This window comes from Amphiura filiformis, chromosome 3, assembly GCF_039555335.1.
Source record: "Amphiura filiformis chromosome 3, Afil_fr2py, whole genome shotgun sequence".
Taxonomy (NCBI): domain Eukaryota; kingdom Metazoa; phylum Echinodermata; class Ophiuroidea; order Amphilepidida; family Amphiuridae; genus Amphiura; species Amphiura filiformis.
The window spans coordinates 57,727,798-57,745,470 of record NC_092630.1 but is presented as its reverse complement, the minus strand read 5'-3'; the positions used below and the strand labels follow the sequence as shown (position 1 = coordinate 57,745,470).

At 36.1% G+C, this 17,673-nt stretch overlaps 1 protein-coding gene across 2 annotated transcripts in view; it reads right to left on the bottom strand.

Moving 5' to 3' along the window:
- Positions 1 to 17,673, bottom strand: part of LOC140148817 (RNA/RNP complex-1-interacting phosphatase-like) — a 58,456-nt gene that overhangs the window by 33,556 nt on the left and 7,227 nt on the right. For both annotated transcript variants that reach the window (XM_072170889.1, XM_072170890.1), the window contains exons 4-8: positions 17,306 to 17,405; positions 17,076 to 17,155; positions 16,503 to 16,549; positions 14,064 to 14,124; positions 5,521 to 5,567 (exon numbers count right to left, since the gene is read on the bottom strand). In XM_072170889.1, coding sequence (XP_072026990.1) covers positions 5,521 to 5,567; positions 14,064 to 14,124; positions 16,503 to 16,549; positions 17,076 to 17,155; positions 17,306 to 17,405 — 335 coding nt within the window. The remainder of the gene's footprint in view (positions 1 to 5,520; positions 5,568 to 14,063; positions 14,125 to 16,502; positions 16,550 to 17,075; positions 17,156 to 17,305; positions 17,406 to 17,673) is intronic.

The window sequence follows — 17,673 nt, the reverse complement described above, 5'->3', positions numbered from 1 at the left end:
TTTGCTATAAAAAATGCAGTTTATTTCTGCAGAGGAATACATTGATCTTGTAGGAAATGAGCGAAGAAAGCCACTGGTTACATTTATATATCCATTTGTATTGCAGTTATGGAGTTATGACAAATAATAGGTAAAACATTTTCCCTCCCTCTCAGTGAAAATCATGCAGATGGGGGAAAATAAAACCCATTACTATGAGCCTTGGGATCTCATGTATTGAACCCATACTTTTCCCTATGAGTTTGGGCTTTATTTTTCTCAATATTTGAGCACAAAAAAAGCCAGCTCATGCACTGCTGTGACTCACCTAAAAGTTTAAACTGAACATAATGGTGGCTATACATCGCGTGCATGTGTATCATTGAATCAATGTCAAAGAAACTGTGTGCATATATCGTTTTTCGTCTTACGTCTTGTTTGTACATTCCAGCTGCGTGAAGCTCATGAATAATCATGATAAAATAATATGATCGAGCTAATACACTCATGTAGGCGCTGGAATGAAATAGCAATTTTCTTAGTTTTACTTCATTTGTTTGGCTCGAAATTAAAAGGGGACAATGTGATCAGTAGCTATCACTGAAAACTAGCATTTAAATATGAATCTATTCTTTATGCAAATCGCTTATCATTGCTTTAAGTCCTGAGAAGTAATGTGATGTGCACACATATACCAACACATTTAATTTACACACACACATTCAATTTACCAAATGTGTTAATACTTAACATCATTTACACCACTTGTAACATTCAAAAGACAATCTAGCATATTTTTGGGTACCCCAGTATATGGCACAGGATCATATCCGACATTCAGAATTTTTTTTATGAACAACAGAGATACAACCCATTTTTATGAACAACAGAGATACAACCCAATAGATTCATATTTAAATGCTAGTTTTCAGTGATAGCTACTGATCACATTGTCCCCTTTTAATTTCGAGCCAAACAAATGAAGTAAAACTAAGAAAATTGCTATTTCATTCCAGCGCCTACATGAGTGTATTAGCTCGATCATATTATTTTATCATGATTATTCATGAGCTTCACGCAGCTGGAATGTACAAACAAGACGTAAGACGAAAAACGATATATGCACACAGTTTCTTTGACATTGATTCAATGATACACATGCACGCGATGTATAGCCACCATTATGTTCAGTTTAAACTTTTAGGTGAGTCACAGCAGTGCATGAGCTGGCTTTTTTTGTGCTCAAATATTGAGAAAAATAAAGCCCAAACTCATGGTACAGTGACGCTCTTCGAGCAGCAAAGCAGGAGAGACGCAAACGTGAGAGGCAGTTCAAGAAATCTGGACTATCTGTTCATAAAGAACTCTATGCTGATCAGTGTTCATCGTATAAACAACTCCTCGATGATGCTAAAACATCTTATCATCGCAAAGAACTTGCTGATGCTGATCAACGTGATTTGTTTCGGGTTGTTGACAAGCTCGTGAAGCCGAAGGTTGATACCGTGTTACCAACTCATGATTCCTCGAATGATCTTGCTGATCAATTCGCTGATTACTTCCACACTAAGATCAGCACTCTTCGCCATCGTCTGAATTGCTCGCATACGACTTCGTCTGCTCCTACACCAGATGCTACTTGTTGTACTTCATTTGAGACTTTCCAACCTGTTTCTGAAGATGAAGTGTTAGACGTGATCAAGCAGTCTCACATTACATCATGTCTACTTGATCCATTACCTTCTTGTATTTTCAAGGCACGCATCCCCGCCCTTCTACCGATGGTGACTAAAGTTGTCAATCATTCGCTGGCATCTGGTTATTTTCCAGCTACCCTTAAGCACGCTGTTGTGTCTCCTCTTCTTAAGAAGGCTAAATTGGATCGTGATGATCTTAGCAACTATCGTCCGATCTCTAATTTGAAGTTCCTCGTAAACTGATCGAACGATCGTCATCAGCCAATTACAGGTTTATCTCCGTGAACACAATCTCATTGCCACCATGCAATCGGCCTATCGTCAAAATCATGGCACGGAAACTGCATTGGTGCGTGTACAAAATGACATCCTGTGTGCACTCGATAAGGGTAAGGAAGCATTCTTGGTGTTGCTAGAGTTCTCCTGCGGATTTGATACTGTTGATCTTCAGCTTCTACTCCAGCGTTTGGCAGCAAGATATGGGATCAATGGCACCGCACTGGCGTGGATAAAGTCTTATCTTGAGTGTAGAACCCAATCTGTTGCAGTGAATGGCTGCATCTCAAAGAAAGTTACCTTAGATTGTGGAGTTCCCCAAGGATCAGTTGCGGTCCTTTAATGTTTATCCTTTACAGTGCTCCTCTCCAAGATATCATTACTTCCTATGGCATTTCAACAGTAGCATACGCTGATGATACTCAACTTTACATTACATTTAAACCAGAAGATCGTGAACATGCTATCCGTGTTCTTGAGAAATGTATCGCTGAAGTGAGGCGGTGGGCCGTTGAGAATAGGCTGGTGTTAAACGACGCCAAAACCGAGCTTCTTTATATCTGTTCTCGGTTCACCACCGTCAACATGCCTTCACCGTTTTTAGCCATAGGCGATTCCGTCATCTTCCCTTCATCTTGTGCACGGAATCTTGGCGCCATATTCGACTCCAACCTCTGCATGAAGGATCATATTGACAGTATCTGCAGGTCTGCTATGGCGGCCATACGGAAAATAGGGCAAATCGTAATTTCATAGACGCACGAAACTGCTGCCAAATTAGTTCACGCTTTTGTCACCTCTCGGCTGGACTCCTGCAACGCCTTAGTCTATGGTCTTCCTGATTCCTACATCACAAAACTTCAGCTGATCCAGAACACAGCAGCCCGGTTAGTCGCTCGCATTCCTCGATCTCAGCACATTACCCCAGTCTTACAGTCGCTTCATTGGCTTCCCATCAAGAAGCGTGCAGCTTACAAGATCTTGCTCATGACATACAAGGCTCTCAATCAACTCGCCTCAATACATCTCCGATATCGTCTCTTACTACAAACCAGTTCGCAATCTTCGTTCATCAAACAAGTTATCTCTGACTGTCATAAGTCGACCATCAACCAAATTCTATGGTGAGCGTGCATTTGTGTATGCAGCTCCTTCACTCTGGAACAATTTACCGCTTCAAGTTCGCTCTTCTATTACGGTATCGTCCTTCAAGAGTCGTCTGAAGACACATCTTTTTAATATTTAATTATATTTGTTTTCAACCCTGCCTGTATTTCCATCTCACAGGAGCGAGATGCTGACCATCTCGCTGAGAGTGATGTGCTGGTAACCTCTCCTCTCCAGGGTTATCATTTCTGCGTGTTCTTCTGCTTTGTTTATGGCCCTGCTGCATTTGATTGAGCGACTTGCTGATGAAGCCGTTGAGAGTGAAGTGCTGGCAACCTCTCCTCTCCAGCAGGGCCCCCGCCGGTCGGGTTTGTTATTTTCGCGTTTTGATTCTGCGGGCCAAATCCACGCTTTTAAATCAAATGTTTCAATAATTATATATATATATATGTATCGATGTAAATTTGTTAATGATATTTAATTTGTATATTGTGAAATTGCTGTTTTTGAATTATTATGTCTTCACATTGGGACCTGGATCACTATTCTGAGTCTCTGGCGTGTTTCGCTCGGGAAAATTTTTTGGCTGGCTCGGGTGGACAATTGTTTGCCATGTGCTGGTCGACGGTTGTCTACCTTGAAGCTTGGTCTGTCGGGGTGATTTCTGTGGGCTTCAAATTTCCTGGGGATTCGAGTAGTGATTTGGATTTTAGTGTGTTGTTTATAATTATCATGCTTTTGTTCATTATATGATATGCTATTCTGTTTCTCTTATCAAGTGTAATTGCTTTATAATGTTTTTAAATGTGTTTACTATAATTATTTTGTATTGGTTGTATTATGCCTAATAGAATATGTTCTTTTGTAGTTTTTGCATAATGTATTAGTAAGTTTAGTTCTCTGTTCAGCGCATTGAGGCCTGGCATAATGCGCTTTATAAATTACTTTATTTATTTATATGTGATGCGATCAAGCAAAATGAGTCTGATTATGTCAATCAAAATCAAAAATCAGAAATGAGCCATTCTTAGGGCTTCATTTTGCTGAAAACCCCATTATAATTAGACTTACGGTTCCAGAGATATGGCCATTCTAGAACAATGAAATACAAAGACAGTTGAATACTATTATTGGCTATATCTCAAAATCAATATTTCCGAGATCCGACTCATTTTGCTTGATCACATCACATATGTTGTATCAAGTGGGTGGATTGAACACATGGTTGATTAAAGTCACGCTGATCAATGGATATCATACATGAATTGAACTGATACATCCAACGCCTTATTGCATTAATCAGGAAGTTTGTATGTATTCATTACCAAAATATATACATGGTAAACACATGAGCTGTTGCATGCTCCGATAACTGTACTATAATAGGGATCATCCACACACAAAAAATTTTCCCTGAAAGTTGGTTACTGCTGTATAGAACTTACGAAGCTGAACTCAAATGCTATCATAACATTAAATCAAAATTGATTATAGGCAGGTACCCAGAAAACATCAAACGTTAGGGACTGAAGCCACCAATTCCATCCTATGAGGCACATCACTCTCTTTGACCCTAGCTTTGACCCTCTGATACTTAAATATAAAAATGTTTAATTTCTACGTTTGTGTTTGTTGGAGAGAAAAACCTTGTTTTTGTTAAAAATACCACATAATTGAGAGCATGCTATAAATAAGTTAAAAGCTTTCCAGCTCGACAAAGGAGATATTATGAGCTGGAAATGTGTGTTCTACTACTACTGTTCCAATAGGCAGAACTCTCCATACTTTTAATTTCTTAGAAAATCTAAAATATATTGCAATACCTCACTTCAGTATCTTTATTTCCCTGCATCAATCTCCTGATTCTCCCTCATTTTCGTGCAGTTGCTGTAGAACATTGATTTAATGCTAATGCTGTTACATATTTTACAATTTATGTGTGTGTTGTTTCAAAGACTTTACATGTGATCATAATGAAATATACAAGTAATCAACATATATGAAGAGCTTGATTCCAAACCATGTTAAGCCCACAAACACATGTTTCTGATTTACCTGTGTGATATTGCAATGGGTTGTGATGCTATAAATATGGTAATTTCAGTAGGATGCACCTTTACAAAGCAAACAGTGGATGGATGCACAGTAACAATACTGTGTGCGGCCTTTGGTTCCCAAATGAGAACAATAGTCTGCATATTGTTAAACAGCAATGTTGTGGTAAATAATGGCTAGTTGATGATACAACTCATTGTTGCTAATGTCAAACTTATCACACAAGTAAATGAGAAACATGTGGTTGTGGACTTAACCTGGTTTGAAAACAAGCTCTTCATATAGGGCCACAGGTCAACTTTCACTACATATATTGTCAAAAATGCATATACGATGTTCTTACACTAATGCAACAAAATATTTTACAGCGACTACAAACACAATGCATATAAAACCAAGGACGTACCTTTAAGAGCGTCATCAGGCGTGAACTTTAAATGTTCAATCATGTATCTGCAAATAATGAAATCAGATTAATGATGTCATATCCATCAAGGCTAGATAAGATTAATTCAATTACATGGCGAGTTTTCAATTTAAACATCTCAACTGCGCAATTAGGATGTCTTTTAGTCCTATGAATGATTTACCATGCACTATTTACTAGCGAGATCCAATTGCTGATTGTTAATGTGATTATGTTACATTACTTTTTCCTCTTTGGTGCATTTTGTGTTAGAACAAATACACATACAAACCATAACTATATTATGTACGTATGACCTTTCTTTGCCATCATAATGCAATATTTAAGAAGAAATTGGGAAGATTTAATCTGGCAGAGAATCAAATCATAAGACATATGATTAATGCTAGCAGCGTACCTACCAGGAACATAGGGAGTAAGAGGTATAAGTTCAAAAATATCTGATTGCAAATATTGTGATGTATGTACACCTTTAGGTCAGTTTACGTTTGCGTTTAGTGAACACATATTGCCCATTTGTCCCAAAAAAGCCCCTGTAATGGATCTGAAACTTACACTACTGAACAATGTCCTAAACCACTTGGCCCCATAGGCTTAACAACTGCGCAGAAGGTGCATTAGTCTCGCCTGAATTGAGCATTCACAGACATGCATCTGAACAAGCGATTGCAAACCCCCATAATACCACATGCCACTGATAATCCAAGAAGTAAATAATAAAATACTTCAGAGACTGATCCAGGCCAAAAAGATGGTTTTTAGCATGTTCTCCTCATGTTTATTTCCACCAAATATAGGTTAAATTGGAGCAATTTACTGTTTCACCTATGACCTTTGAGGACCTCTGGTTGTTTTTTATCATACCACACCTTCAAATGTATTGCTAGCAAGTACTTGCCCAATAAGGCCCATTTCCTGAAATTTTACAAAATTTGTGTATAATGACCCTTGGATGACCTTTGACCGTATTTTTCTTGACACACCATTTCATCATCCCCTAAGAAGTATTTTGACCAACCATGGCAATCTATTCCTTCCTGTGGAAAAATTTCACCCTTCACTTCATGCATCCTATCAGTTCCCCACCCAATATTCATTGCATTCTAATAAACTTTAACCAAATTAGCATAATACATATATGATACACATACACAGAGAAATAGTGACTGCATAGTCTCTTTCTGAACAAAGTCAAGCGAGACAATAATTTGGTAGACTGAAATACATACAACGTAATACTGAAATAAACTTACATAGATCTATGAAACAAATCTTAAAAGGAGTATTTTGTGATCCCAGCATCCTCTTTTTATGAAATTTTTCAGTAGATATCCACGAAAAAAACTTATTCCCAAAATTTCGGTTGATTCTGATTTTGCGTTTGTGAGTTATGCATGATTATGTGTATTACACTGCTCCATAGACAATGTGTTGTAATTTCATTCTGGTGTACCAAAACGTAATTCAAATTTCACAATATTTTTGCAAAACGCATTATAAAAATCTGCAAGAAATATTTTTGTACATAAACATTATGCAGCCATCTCAACTTTTTTTGACAAAAGTGGGGGATGACGCTGTGGATCACAAAATGTCCTTTTAAACTCATGAAATTGAATCAAGACAATTCATTTAATATTAAATGCATACAAAATTACCCAAATGAAATTTAACAGTTGTATATCAACCTGTGCCAACCTGTCATACTGTACACCTCTCCATACCTCTCTACTTGAGTAATGCAGAAAAAAAAATTGTTGACATCACTTTGGGAATTTTCAATTCACCAATCAAGTATGTCATGCATAAGGTAAACCAATTTAAAGATCAACATAACATCTTTACATCTTCATGGTTCTGTGTACTTTGAATATTTATTTTTATTAATAAAAAAAGTGCACTTCAGTGTCTAGACAGGGAAAAAAGTGCAAGGTCACATTGATATTAGTTTTACTCTGTTTGATCCTATCAATGCAAACATACTCCCTACCGACCCCTCACATTTAGAGTCTTTTCAAGGTTGCTGCAAAACACCTTCACAGCACATTTGGGTTACATCCAAATGGACAAGAATTCCTCCAAAAAAGTCACACTGTCTTGCTAAATATTGGAGCTGCTTTTTCAAGTATCTAGGCGTAGTGGTTTCAATGGTGATTTCCCTTTATTTTGCCAATCGGGCTATTTCAGGTTAAATACGTACACCCTATGGAAGATATGACCTTGATCTTCCACAAGAGGGAGCACAAAATTCAAATGGGGTTACCTGAATGGGTGCTTCCATTTGAAATCTACACCCCCTGTATGGGAGATTAAGGTTATGTCTTCCATACAATGTGTATGGATTTCAAATGGACTAGCCCATTATGGCCACTTAATTGATCAACCACTGTTTTATCTGCCTGAGTGACTTCTTCACTGGAATGAGTAAACGCACCCAAGTATTAGGATTTTCGTGTGGAATTTGGGCTACTTGACTGTCACTGGCTGCCACTGTGACATAGTGCATACCACGCATTTGGGCTGTAATATGTGGCAACCTGGCTCTTTTTGCTTCTCTTCCCTCACTTATAAAATTGCACTTAACAAACAGTAATGGAGGCTGTCTGTTGAAGCGCACTTATCGTTCATCATTTCCGTGTGTTTACTATATCCATTTATGGAGCTCTACTTCTTGTTAAAAGTTGGAAATGAATGGTTAATGTTTGTTGGCAGAATGCCCCATTTGAACATAAATAACGATTCTACGAATTGTTTTTATAGGAATAAACTCAATTCCATTTGTTCTAATGGTTAAAAATAGAAATAATCATTTGTAAAGTGCCATTTATCTAGAAATAAATCTAATCCAAGGTTGTATTCACTGTAATTCAAATCAATTCAATGCCATTTTTATTTCCATTATATTTTGTAAATACAACACAATATAAAACATGTCAGATGCTTATTTTAAACAGCTAGTATCAATTTTTATCTGGACATTCATTATAAACTGTTCAATAAAACACAAAAATGCTCTTTCTATAAAATGATCAAAATGGTGCTTCCAACTTTTTTGCAATTACCCAAGCAGCAGTATCAAACAGAAGCATTCAAGATACATGAGCAGTCAAGTTGTCTCTTTCCTATATTATCCACCCTATCAAGTGCAAATTGATGTATTTGGTTTACTTAAATCACAATAGACACTAATTCCACTATTTTTGTAAAGTGGACAGAGAAAGATTATAACAAAGTAGGTCAGTAAACAGTAATAGTGTCTGGTTTAAGTCAGAGTACGTATATCAATTGCAGCTGAATTGATTGATGTATCAGCTGAGATAAAGCATGAACCAGACACTAATGAAATACACCACACACACTCATGAATGTACCACATATTAATGGAGAGAAGTTTGCATTATTAACACCATTGGGTCATCAAACATTCTCAAAAAATAATGTCACCTGTAGGTTCAGTTGAGAGTCATTAAACTATTTATTACTACCCCGAGGGGACATCATTTACAAACGCTTTGTTTGATTGGTCGCTAGAGATACCCATACGTTCCCGAATTTTAGCATAAATGATAGGAATTTTTCTTTTTACTATTTTCTACCGTGTGATAGATGACAAGCAGGTCAAATATACTATGATAAAATATTGGACCTGCCTCTTGGCTATCAAAAGGTAGGGGGGTACAATAGGGAGCAACTTGCTAGACTTGAGTTCAGTCCTCTTTTACGGAGTTTAGGGTATCCATAAAAAATGATATATAACTCTTAACTCCACCAGGGATGTGCCATAACTGACATCCACCAACACATGTTTACGGGCAGCAAATGAGGTACGCTGAAATATTTAAGGATACGGCCAACCTATGCATAATCAATAGTGTCTGGCTGCCGATAACAAATCCACATGATAGAAGACAAACTCATTAATTTTGACTTGGGCTAACATGCCATGCCTTCCATTGACCTTATATGTAAGCTATAGCTACAAAACTTCCATGTAGCTAATTACTTGAACATTATACACAAATGAAAATTATGCACCCATACTCACGAAGCATGTCAACTGTACTGGACACAACATTATAGTGGATTCTGTTTAATGTGTGTGAAACCTGTTACAGAATCTGCAGCCTATGACCTGTGCGTGCCCGAGAACTGAGTGCCAATCCATTTTTAATGACGCTTCCTGAGTACACCTGGAGATTTCTGTGTCCACAAAGCCAGTGCACATACAATGTACATACCTCAACTCAGTATATTAAAACCATTGAGTCATCAAACATTCTCAAAACCTAGTTTGAGTTGCATTTTAAAGTTTGATAATTTAGAGTAAGTTCGAGTTAGTGTTGCATTTGAGAGTTCCAGTTGGTGTTAAGATTTGTAACTTAGCATTATAGAATGAATAACTATGCATTAACTTATCTTTGAAATACTGGAACACACTGACACTGTTGATACATAATCCGAAAGTTGACATTTTCTCTAACATTGTGGGATAATCGAGTAGAAAAGGTTTGCAATATCCTTTATAGACAAATAACAATAAGGTGCACATTTATTCCAACACATTCATCCACAATAAGGGATGCTATATCATCCTGCATTTCTTAATTCTGTTGTTGTTGCAAGGTTTGCAGTAAACATATTATGTAACCAAACCACAAAAGACACGCCATAACTAACATCCACTGACACTGTTTACAGGCAGCAAATCAGGTATGCTGAAATATTTAAGGATACGGCCAACCTTAGCATTTAATCAATAGTGTATAACATTGCACGCCTGGCTGCCGATAACAAATCCACATGATAGACGACCAACTCATTGATTTTGACTTGAGCTGACATGCCATGCCTTCCATTGACCTTATGTAAGCTATAGGTACAATACTTCCATGTGGCTTTTTCACTAGAACAGATTTATACACATCATTATATGTACATAATATGCACCAACACTCACACTTGTAAAGCATGTCAACTGTGGACACTGTACACTCAGCAAATGCAGACTGCGAGTATTATGGCCCTGCAGCATACCAATGAATTCTGTGTATAATGAGTGTGAAATCTTTTATAGAATCTGCAGCCCATGATCTGTACCCACCATTTAATATGGTGCTTAAGCACTGCTTCTAGAGCAAGGAGATCAAGAGCTTTCTGTGTCCAAAAATACAGTACAGTGCACATAAACAACAAAGCCACACACCCATGTTTCTAGTGCAAATTGCACTTGATAGGAACATCAAGTATTATGGAGGATGTATATAGGTACATGGTAAATTGCATATCATGGATATTTTCCATCATTTTCTGTGTATAAATAAAGTTTTTATAAAATTACTAATAAGGGACATAGGGCGCAATCCACTTGACAGTGACTATATATGTGACTGGACGCGGCGAATCAGCCGTAAAGTCGGCCCCGGTCAATTTTGTTTTATTTCGTGTTTAGAAAATATATACCATAAGCTTTAAAATGGTATATCATTTGACTTCAAACGATATCCAAAAGCGGGGTTATGATTTGTTGAACTCTGTTCCTTCGACAAAATTGTATTTTTTATTGGTTCTACATGTGTCTCTTTTTCTACATTTCTGGTAAAAAATATCCAACAGTCATAATTGGCGGTCATTTCAAATCATCCCCAAGTCAACGAGGTTCAGAAATATCCTCTCATTGTTCATTGTTGATTATACATACCTAGACAAAATACAATGCTTTGTTATCTACCACTTGAACAGGATTTAGCCAAAGCAAACAAAGACAAGAACTATTCTATAGAAATAGGTAGACGCTTATTATCCTCTTCAGCAGTAGTATTATTGATTGATTTAAACAGCGTTTGATAAGATACTTGTCGCAACAAATTGATACACCTATGAATACGACCTTCACATACATTTTACACTTTAACTCAGAATACAATTTGCCGAGTTTACGGCTGATTCGCCGCGTCCACTCACATATATGCTCACAACACAACACAACACAACACATACCTGACACAGTGCCTGACTATAAGGTAATTTTTGAAGTCCTTAATGAAATATTTACTCTCAAAGGATGAATTATTCACAATACAACATGCCAAGTTCTTGATCTTAGCAATTTTTTTTCACAAACTGCGCAACATTAATGTATATACATGTAGTAACATTCCATTGCTAGCATGTCATTGCAATAATCTAATCACATTCCATCTTGGATCTGTTCTAACATGATTTCAAAACTTGCAACCAAATGTTTTTCACATGGAAAGTTCACACCGCTAGTCTCTGTTTCAGTATACACTATACTACTCAATTGGCTTTTCTCCATGCCCCTAAAACAACATCAAAGTCTTTGTCAAAGGTTAAATACCACTTGTTTGACAGTATGTTCCTGTCCGAGCATAACCAATGAGAGGGGAAAAAAGATATGCGACAGTTTGAGAGTGTATAGAATCCCCTGTGGGTGATTTGTATATGGGCATGTTTACCATCGCAAGCTCGTCTGTCTAACACTTGCAAATCTCCCTTAGGGCTTTTCAACCTTGAGATGCGTTCCTGGCCTATGCAAGGGAGTGTATTGGCATATAGCTGCCTTAAACTCAACAGAACTTAACAAGTTAACCATGGTATATCAACAATAAGAGTGTGGAAGTACTGTATTGGTGCCATTCTTGGTGAGATTTTCAAGGTCAACATATTTTCAAAAATCACTATGCTACAATGTAGTTATGGCCGTGTGTTTTGAACTCGCCACCCTTAGCGTTACATCACAAATATTATGAATTTTTACACCAATCAAGTTTCAAATTAGAATATCTACACAACTATCAACCCTAAACTAGCAAAAGTATACATTTTTTAAAAGCTGAAGGCATAAGCAATTCAAATATACACATTTCAACTCAGTGTACAGGGTGACCTTGAAGTTATACAGGGTGGAATAAAAAAATTCCAAATAAAAAATGGGTCACTTAATGCATTGCTTATTACTAACTTGCAGTTATAAACTGAAAGTAAACAACATTGATTTGGTTAGAGGTTAGGGGGGTCCTACTGACTGGGGAAGAAAAAAAATCACAGCTGTTTGGTAATCTCAGAATACAGGGTGTCCCAAAATATGTTCAAATTTTTTTACAATTCAACATATTTTGAACTGAAACATTTTACCCCTAACCCATACAGAAAAAGTAAGTCCATATTTAGATTCCTCATCAAATTTCCTCTCAGAAAATGTATACTTTGACTATGATAGGATAAGTTATTAAATATTTACAGCAACTTTTAGATTTTGAAGACATCCGCATTGCTTACTACAGTGTTTAATATGAAAACGGGTAGTTTTGTACATAAAAGTTTGTATTTTATAGACTAAACCAATCATAAAGAGTTCAAAATGATTAAAAACAATTAGCATAATTAATAACCTTTCACTAGAGCTCTTAACCATGCCTGTAGCCCATATGGATGCAAAGATATGATCAGTTGATTCAACGTGCACACACAAAATCTATATTTCTCATAGACTTTGTACATACCGCCACCGCCACAACCGCCACCGCCACAACAACCACCTCGGCCATTCTTAACTCAAAAAATTATAACTCCACTATCTTAGCTGATAAACAATTCTCCTTTGGAGGTCTGTTAGGTCACTCATTTAGCTACAAAATGACACCAAACACATTACAATACCTTTTGTTTAAGCAGAGATATAACAATTTGAACGAGTCTCGATTTGGAAAAGCGTAACAAAACCACCATTTTTGGGTGGCGAGTTCAAAACGCGTGGCCTTATACTTTACTTATACTTTATGTTTTAACAACAATAACATATTAACCAAATCATGGCCTGTCAACAAGGGGAAGTAATGGGGCCTTGCAGGGGAAAGGGTGTATCCTGAATTCAGGTTAGGGGCCATAAAGTGTGATCCACCCAAGGGGCATTATAGCTAGACTGATTAATATTAAGAGGTTAGAAATCACACAGAAGACAGATCCAAGTTGTGTTTTAGTAATGAATTCAAAGCTGTGAATAAAAATAAGCATATATAATCATTTCAAATAAAAAAAAATATGTTTCAATACTATTGAAAAGTAGTTACATGCACTGGGGATGTTGGTTACATCAAAACTAATGTAGTAAAGCCAAATAAAATGCAATGAAATTGGCTCCAACAGGTTGCGAGCTTGAGGTGAAAATCACCAGTATGGAGATGGAAGGTTTACCGCACCTAACATTATACATATAGGTAAAATAAAAGGCAGGTTTTGTAACAAAACCTCACCAGACCGGCTTACTGGTATCACTTTTAAATTAACCTTTAGCCCTATGCAAGATGAATATCATGCATAATGGTTGAGGTATTTTTTAGAGCATAAAGTTTCTGTAACCAGCATCGAGCAATTGTTGCATCTGCCAGATCTACTGAACCATACAGCAGCAATTCAAATACACCACTTTTATAGATGTGCTTATAGCCAGCGATAATACTAGAGGAGAGGAATGGCATGGCCATAAAAGTATTTGTACCAACCTGCAAATGAGATAGCCTGTCCTGTTGACACCATGTGTACAATGCACTCCTATCAGTAGATCTACGAGGGTAAACAAATAGAGTGCAATATAATGAGTTTCTAGGCTACATGAAAATATATTCTTTTTCTGGGTTTTTTTTTCCGTGGTGATTATACTATCACATTTTATTGAACAAGTCCCAAAGGCTAGCGAGCCAAGATTCAAGGATTGATGCATTTTGCAAATTTCTTGTTTGTACAAAAAAAAACCTAGAATAGATGTGACCAGTTCACAGCGGTAAGAACATGACAAAACATAGCTTTTTTTCTAAATAATGTTGATATAGCTGTAAATATCGGTAAATAATTTTTCAAAGAATGGAAGATTTTTTTGTACCATTTTTATATTTCTTTTTATATTTATTTATATTTTTGTCTTAAAAAGCCATATTTTGTGTGTGACACAATTAGCCAATAAAACTATTGAAATGGAATTGTGTTCATGCACTCCTGAAAAATAACAAGTATAGACTTTCTCCAATGGTGTTAAAAGAAGACAAGCAATTATTGACTGAATCCTTTGTCTTTTATTTTAAGCTTTAAATAAATGAAGCGGCCTATATGTTTTACCCCTGCAGCGCTAAGACAATGTGAGACACAATTAATATTATATCATGCAAAATAAATGATGCAAGCCCAAGCAATCCCCAGGGTCCAGTACCTTCCAAGTCATGACTTTTTTGCTCTTTCAATTTTATTATATATGTCAGTTTCCCTGAGCTTCATAAAGTATTTTAATCTTTGATAATATTTTTTAAAGTAAAGACATTAATATCAAACCAATGTCTGCCAACATGTTCTGGATTTCATGGGAGCTGGCCAACCATTAATGTTATTTGTACTGCCCTTTCAAATAGCACCCAGTCTATAATGAGCACCCTCTATAATAGACCACTTTTTTCAAACTTAAATTTTGTATAAATATTCCCAATTAATTGCACTTGTGAAACTACTGCATTGGGTCTAAATCTGTATGAAACCCCATGAAAGCAGCCTGGAATTTGTAATTATTTGAACTTAATTATAATAGATTCCATAATACATTGAAGTGTTGCAAAAAGATTACAGGATTGAACCTCAACCATTGCCCGAAATAAGAACAAATTCAATAACACGAGTATTATTGATTACTTTCCACCATGCAGAACTAACTGCTCAATGTGGAGTTACTGAGCCCCTCAATTGAAAAGGTAACCTGTACATAAATACAGGTTACTGCAAATGAATGTCGAATGTATAAGCTATTTGTGTTGCACCATTTTGGCAATTCCAACAAAAACCTTTTACTTAATAGGTACCTCTATAATTAAAACTTACTTGAGCACTTGGGGCTTTAATAAGGTAAATACAGGACATGGTCGATAGTTTAGTTATTTTAAGTTACTGGTCTTCTTATCAGCTTCTAGCAGGGTGCATGTTGTCAAGGTGTTCCAGTTTTGGCATGTCTCTGTGCATCAAGTCATATGCCTACTTAATTGAAGAATTGATTTCTGTTTGTTTGTGAATTTGTTCTTCTCTAAGACTATTATTAGTCTCAGGTTCTGACCTGCAACCTGCAGTGGTGTGGTTCCATTGAATCCATTCCATTCATTGTTGCTTTGTCTTGCTTATTTTAGGTGGGTTTCAAGAACCATGACAGCTCTCCATATGCTCCTGTCCTGAATAGCAGTTCCAATATCAGATGCTTCCAGTCAAGTGTCCTGTTTGAGCACATCTACATACAAGGGACAGTCTACCTGGGCTTATTGCGTCATGCTTGGTGCTCAATTGATCAAATTGGTGAACGGTTTGCTCATACTCATGAAACAGTGTCCAGCAAAGTGTGTCCTTTGAATTTGTTCTCTTATCTTCTCTGAGAGTTTATACAGCTCTTTATGTGCTGTTTCCAATGAAAATTGTATATTGCCTTAAGCATTTGGGCATAATAGCCATCCAGCTCTTTAGATACCCAGACTCCACTGTTGCACCGAAGACCGGAAATTTGAATTTCTTTGGTAGAACAGACTTCCAGATTTAGTTTTACTAATACTGTTACATACCCTCCATACTCTTGCCTTGCATGTTTTGACATCATGCTCTAGATCTGTGCTAGCCATCCAAGCTCCAAGACATGTGAATTATAATTATAATGTTAACCTGCTGGCCTTGGTTAAAAGATGTGAATTTTGTTTTGGTGGCTTTCATCTTTTAAGCTGACTGATGTTTTGTAGTTTTGCCCTTGTTGTATTTCAGGAGTTCATTTTTTCATTCATTCATGCTGGAGATGCAAAACAATCTTTTCTAACATGTGCCATTTCACTAATATTACTTATATTTATTATTTTATTGAGTTACATACAACAACAAACTTCCTTCTTTCTTCTCTGGCACCAAATCTGGTACACATAGTCTTAACTTACCATTGTCAGCATTGTTTTCTTCAAATTTCTTTACTACCTCTGTAAAACTGACAAATAAATGCAATACAAATTTTTTAATAGTCACAAAACATCATAGTATTTAATGTTAATTACATATGTCAGTGGCTGTTTTTTAAATTTGTATATATATAGAGAGAGTAATATTGAGTTTTGGATTAAATCTACTACTGGAACTTACTTTTTGCAACTATTGCCTAGTTGCCTGATGAAGTCTGGTGGTTCCAGATGCCACATTGAAATAGTTGCAAAAAGTAAGTTCCAGTACTAGATTTAATTCCAAAACTCTGTTTGAAACTACTGGATGACTAATAACATTCACTCAGAGTAATATTGTTTAAATCAAATCAAACAACTAATAAAACTTGTTTTCCTCCAATTTTCATATTTTGAGCAAACATGAGGACATGCATTATGTATACAGGCTAAATCAATACATATTCTACATGTTGAGTTCCTCTAACCTAGCTTCAGCAATATTTCTCATCAGTAGCCAAATAGGTATTTTTTCTATTCAACTAGAGATAAGTTCAATGGAAATAACTGATTTCATACCTGTTAACAACACTTCTATCTGGTACATGATGGCCAGGAGTAAACACTTTCTCATACTGCACATCATTTGAAGTTATTTCCTGTAAAATATGAAATATAAATATTTGTAAATGATTCTGGCACGAGCAATAAAAACTAAAACTAAAGTAAAAACAATAACAAAATCAGCAAGAACCACAACACAACAATAACATGCTTATAATTATTCTAATAATAACAAATACACCTACCTCACTGTCATAGTACCTCCTTGTAAATGTCAAATCTATCAGCAAACCTAACTCAAGTTTTTTCTCACCTAAAACTTTTAAAAGATCTGAAGGTGAAAACCTAAAAAAGAAGCAATAACAACAAGAGTCAACATAATCAGTCTTTTAAATGCTTGAATGTCATAAAACTCCAAATATTATTTAGAAGGAAACAAAAATCTGCAATAATTCAAGGTACTGTAGTAAAATTTTGATATCTACTTTCTAAAAATTAATGATAATTCATACTTTTTAATATGTTTACAATTACATGTCTATAACTAGGCAAATAGCCAAGTTGTTAAATACTGAGGGAAAATCTGGTATTAAATATTTTTCTATTAGTCTCA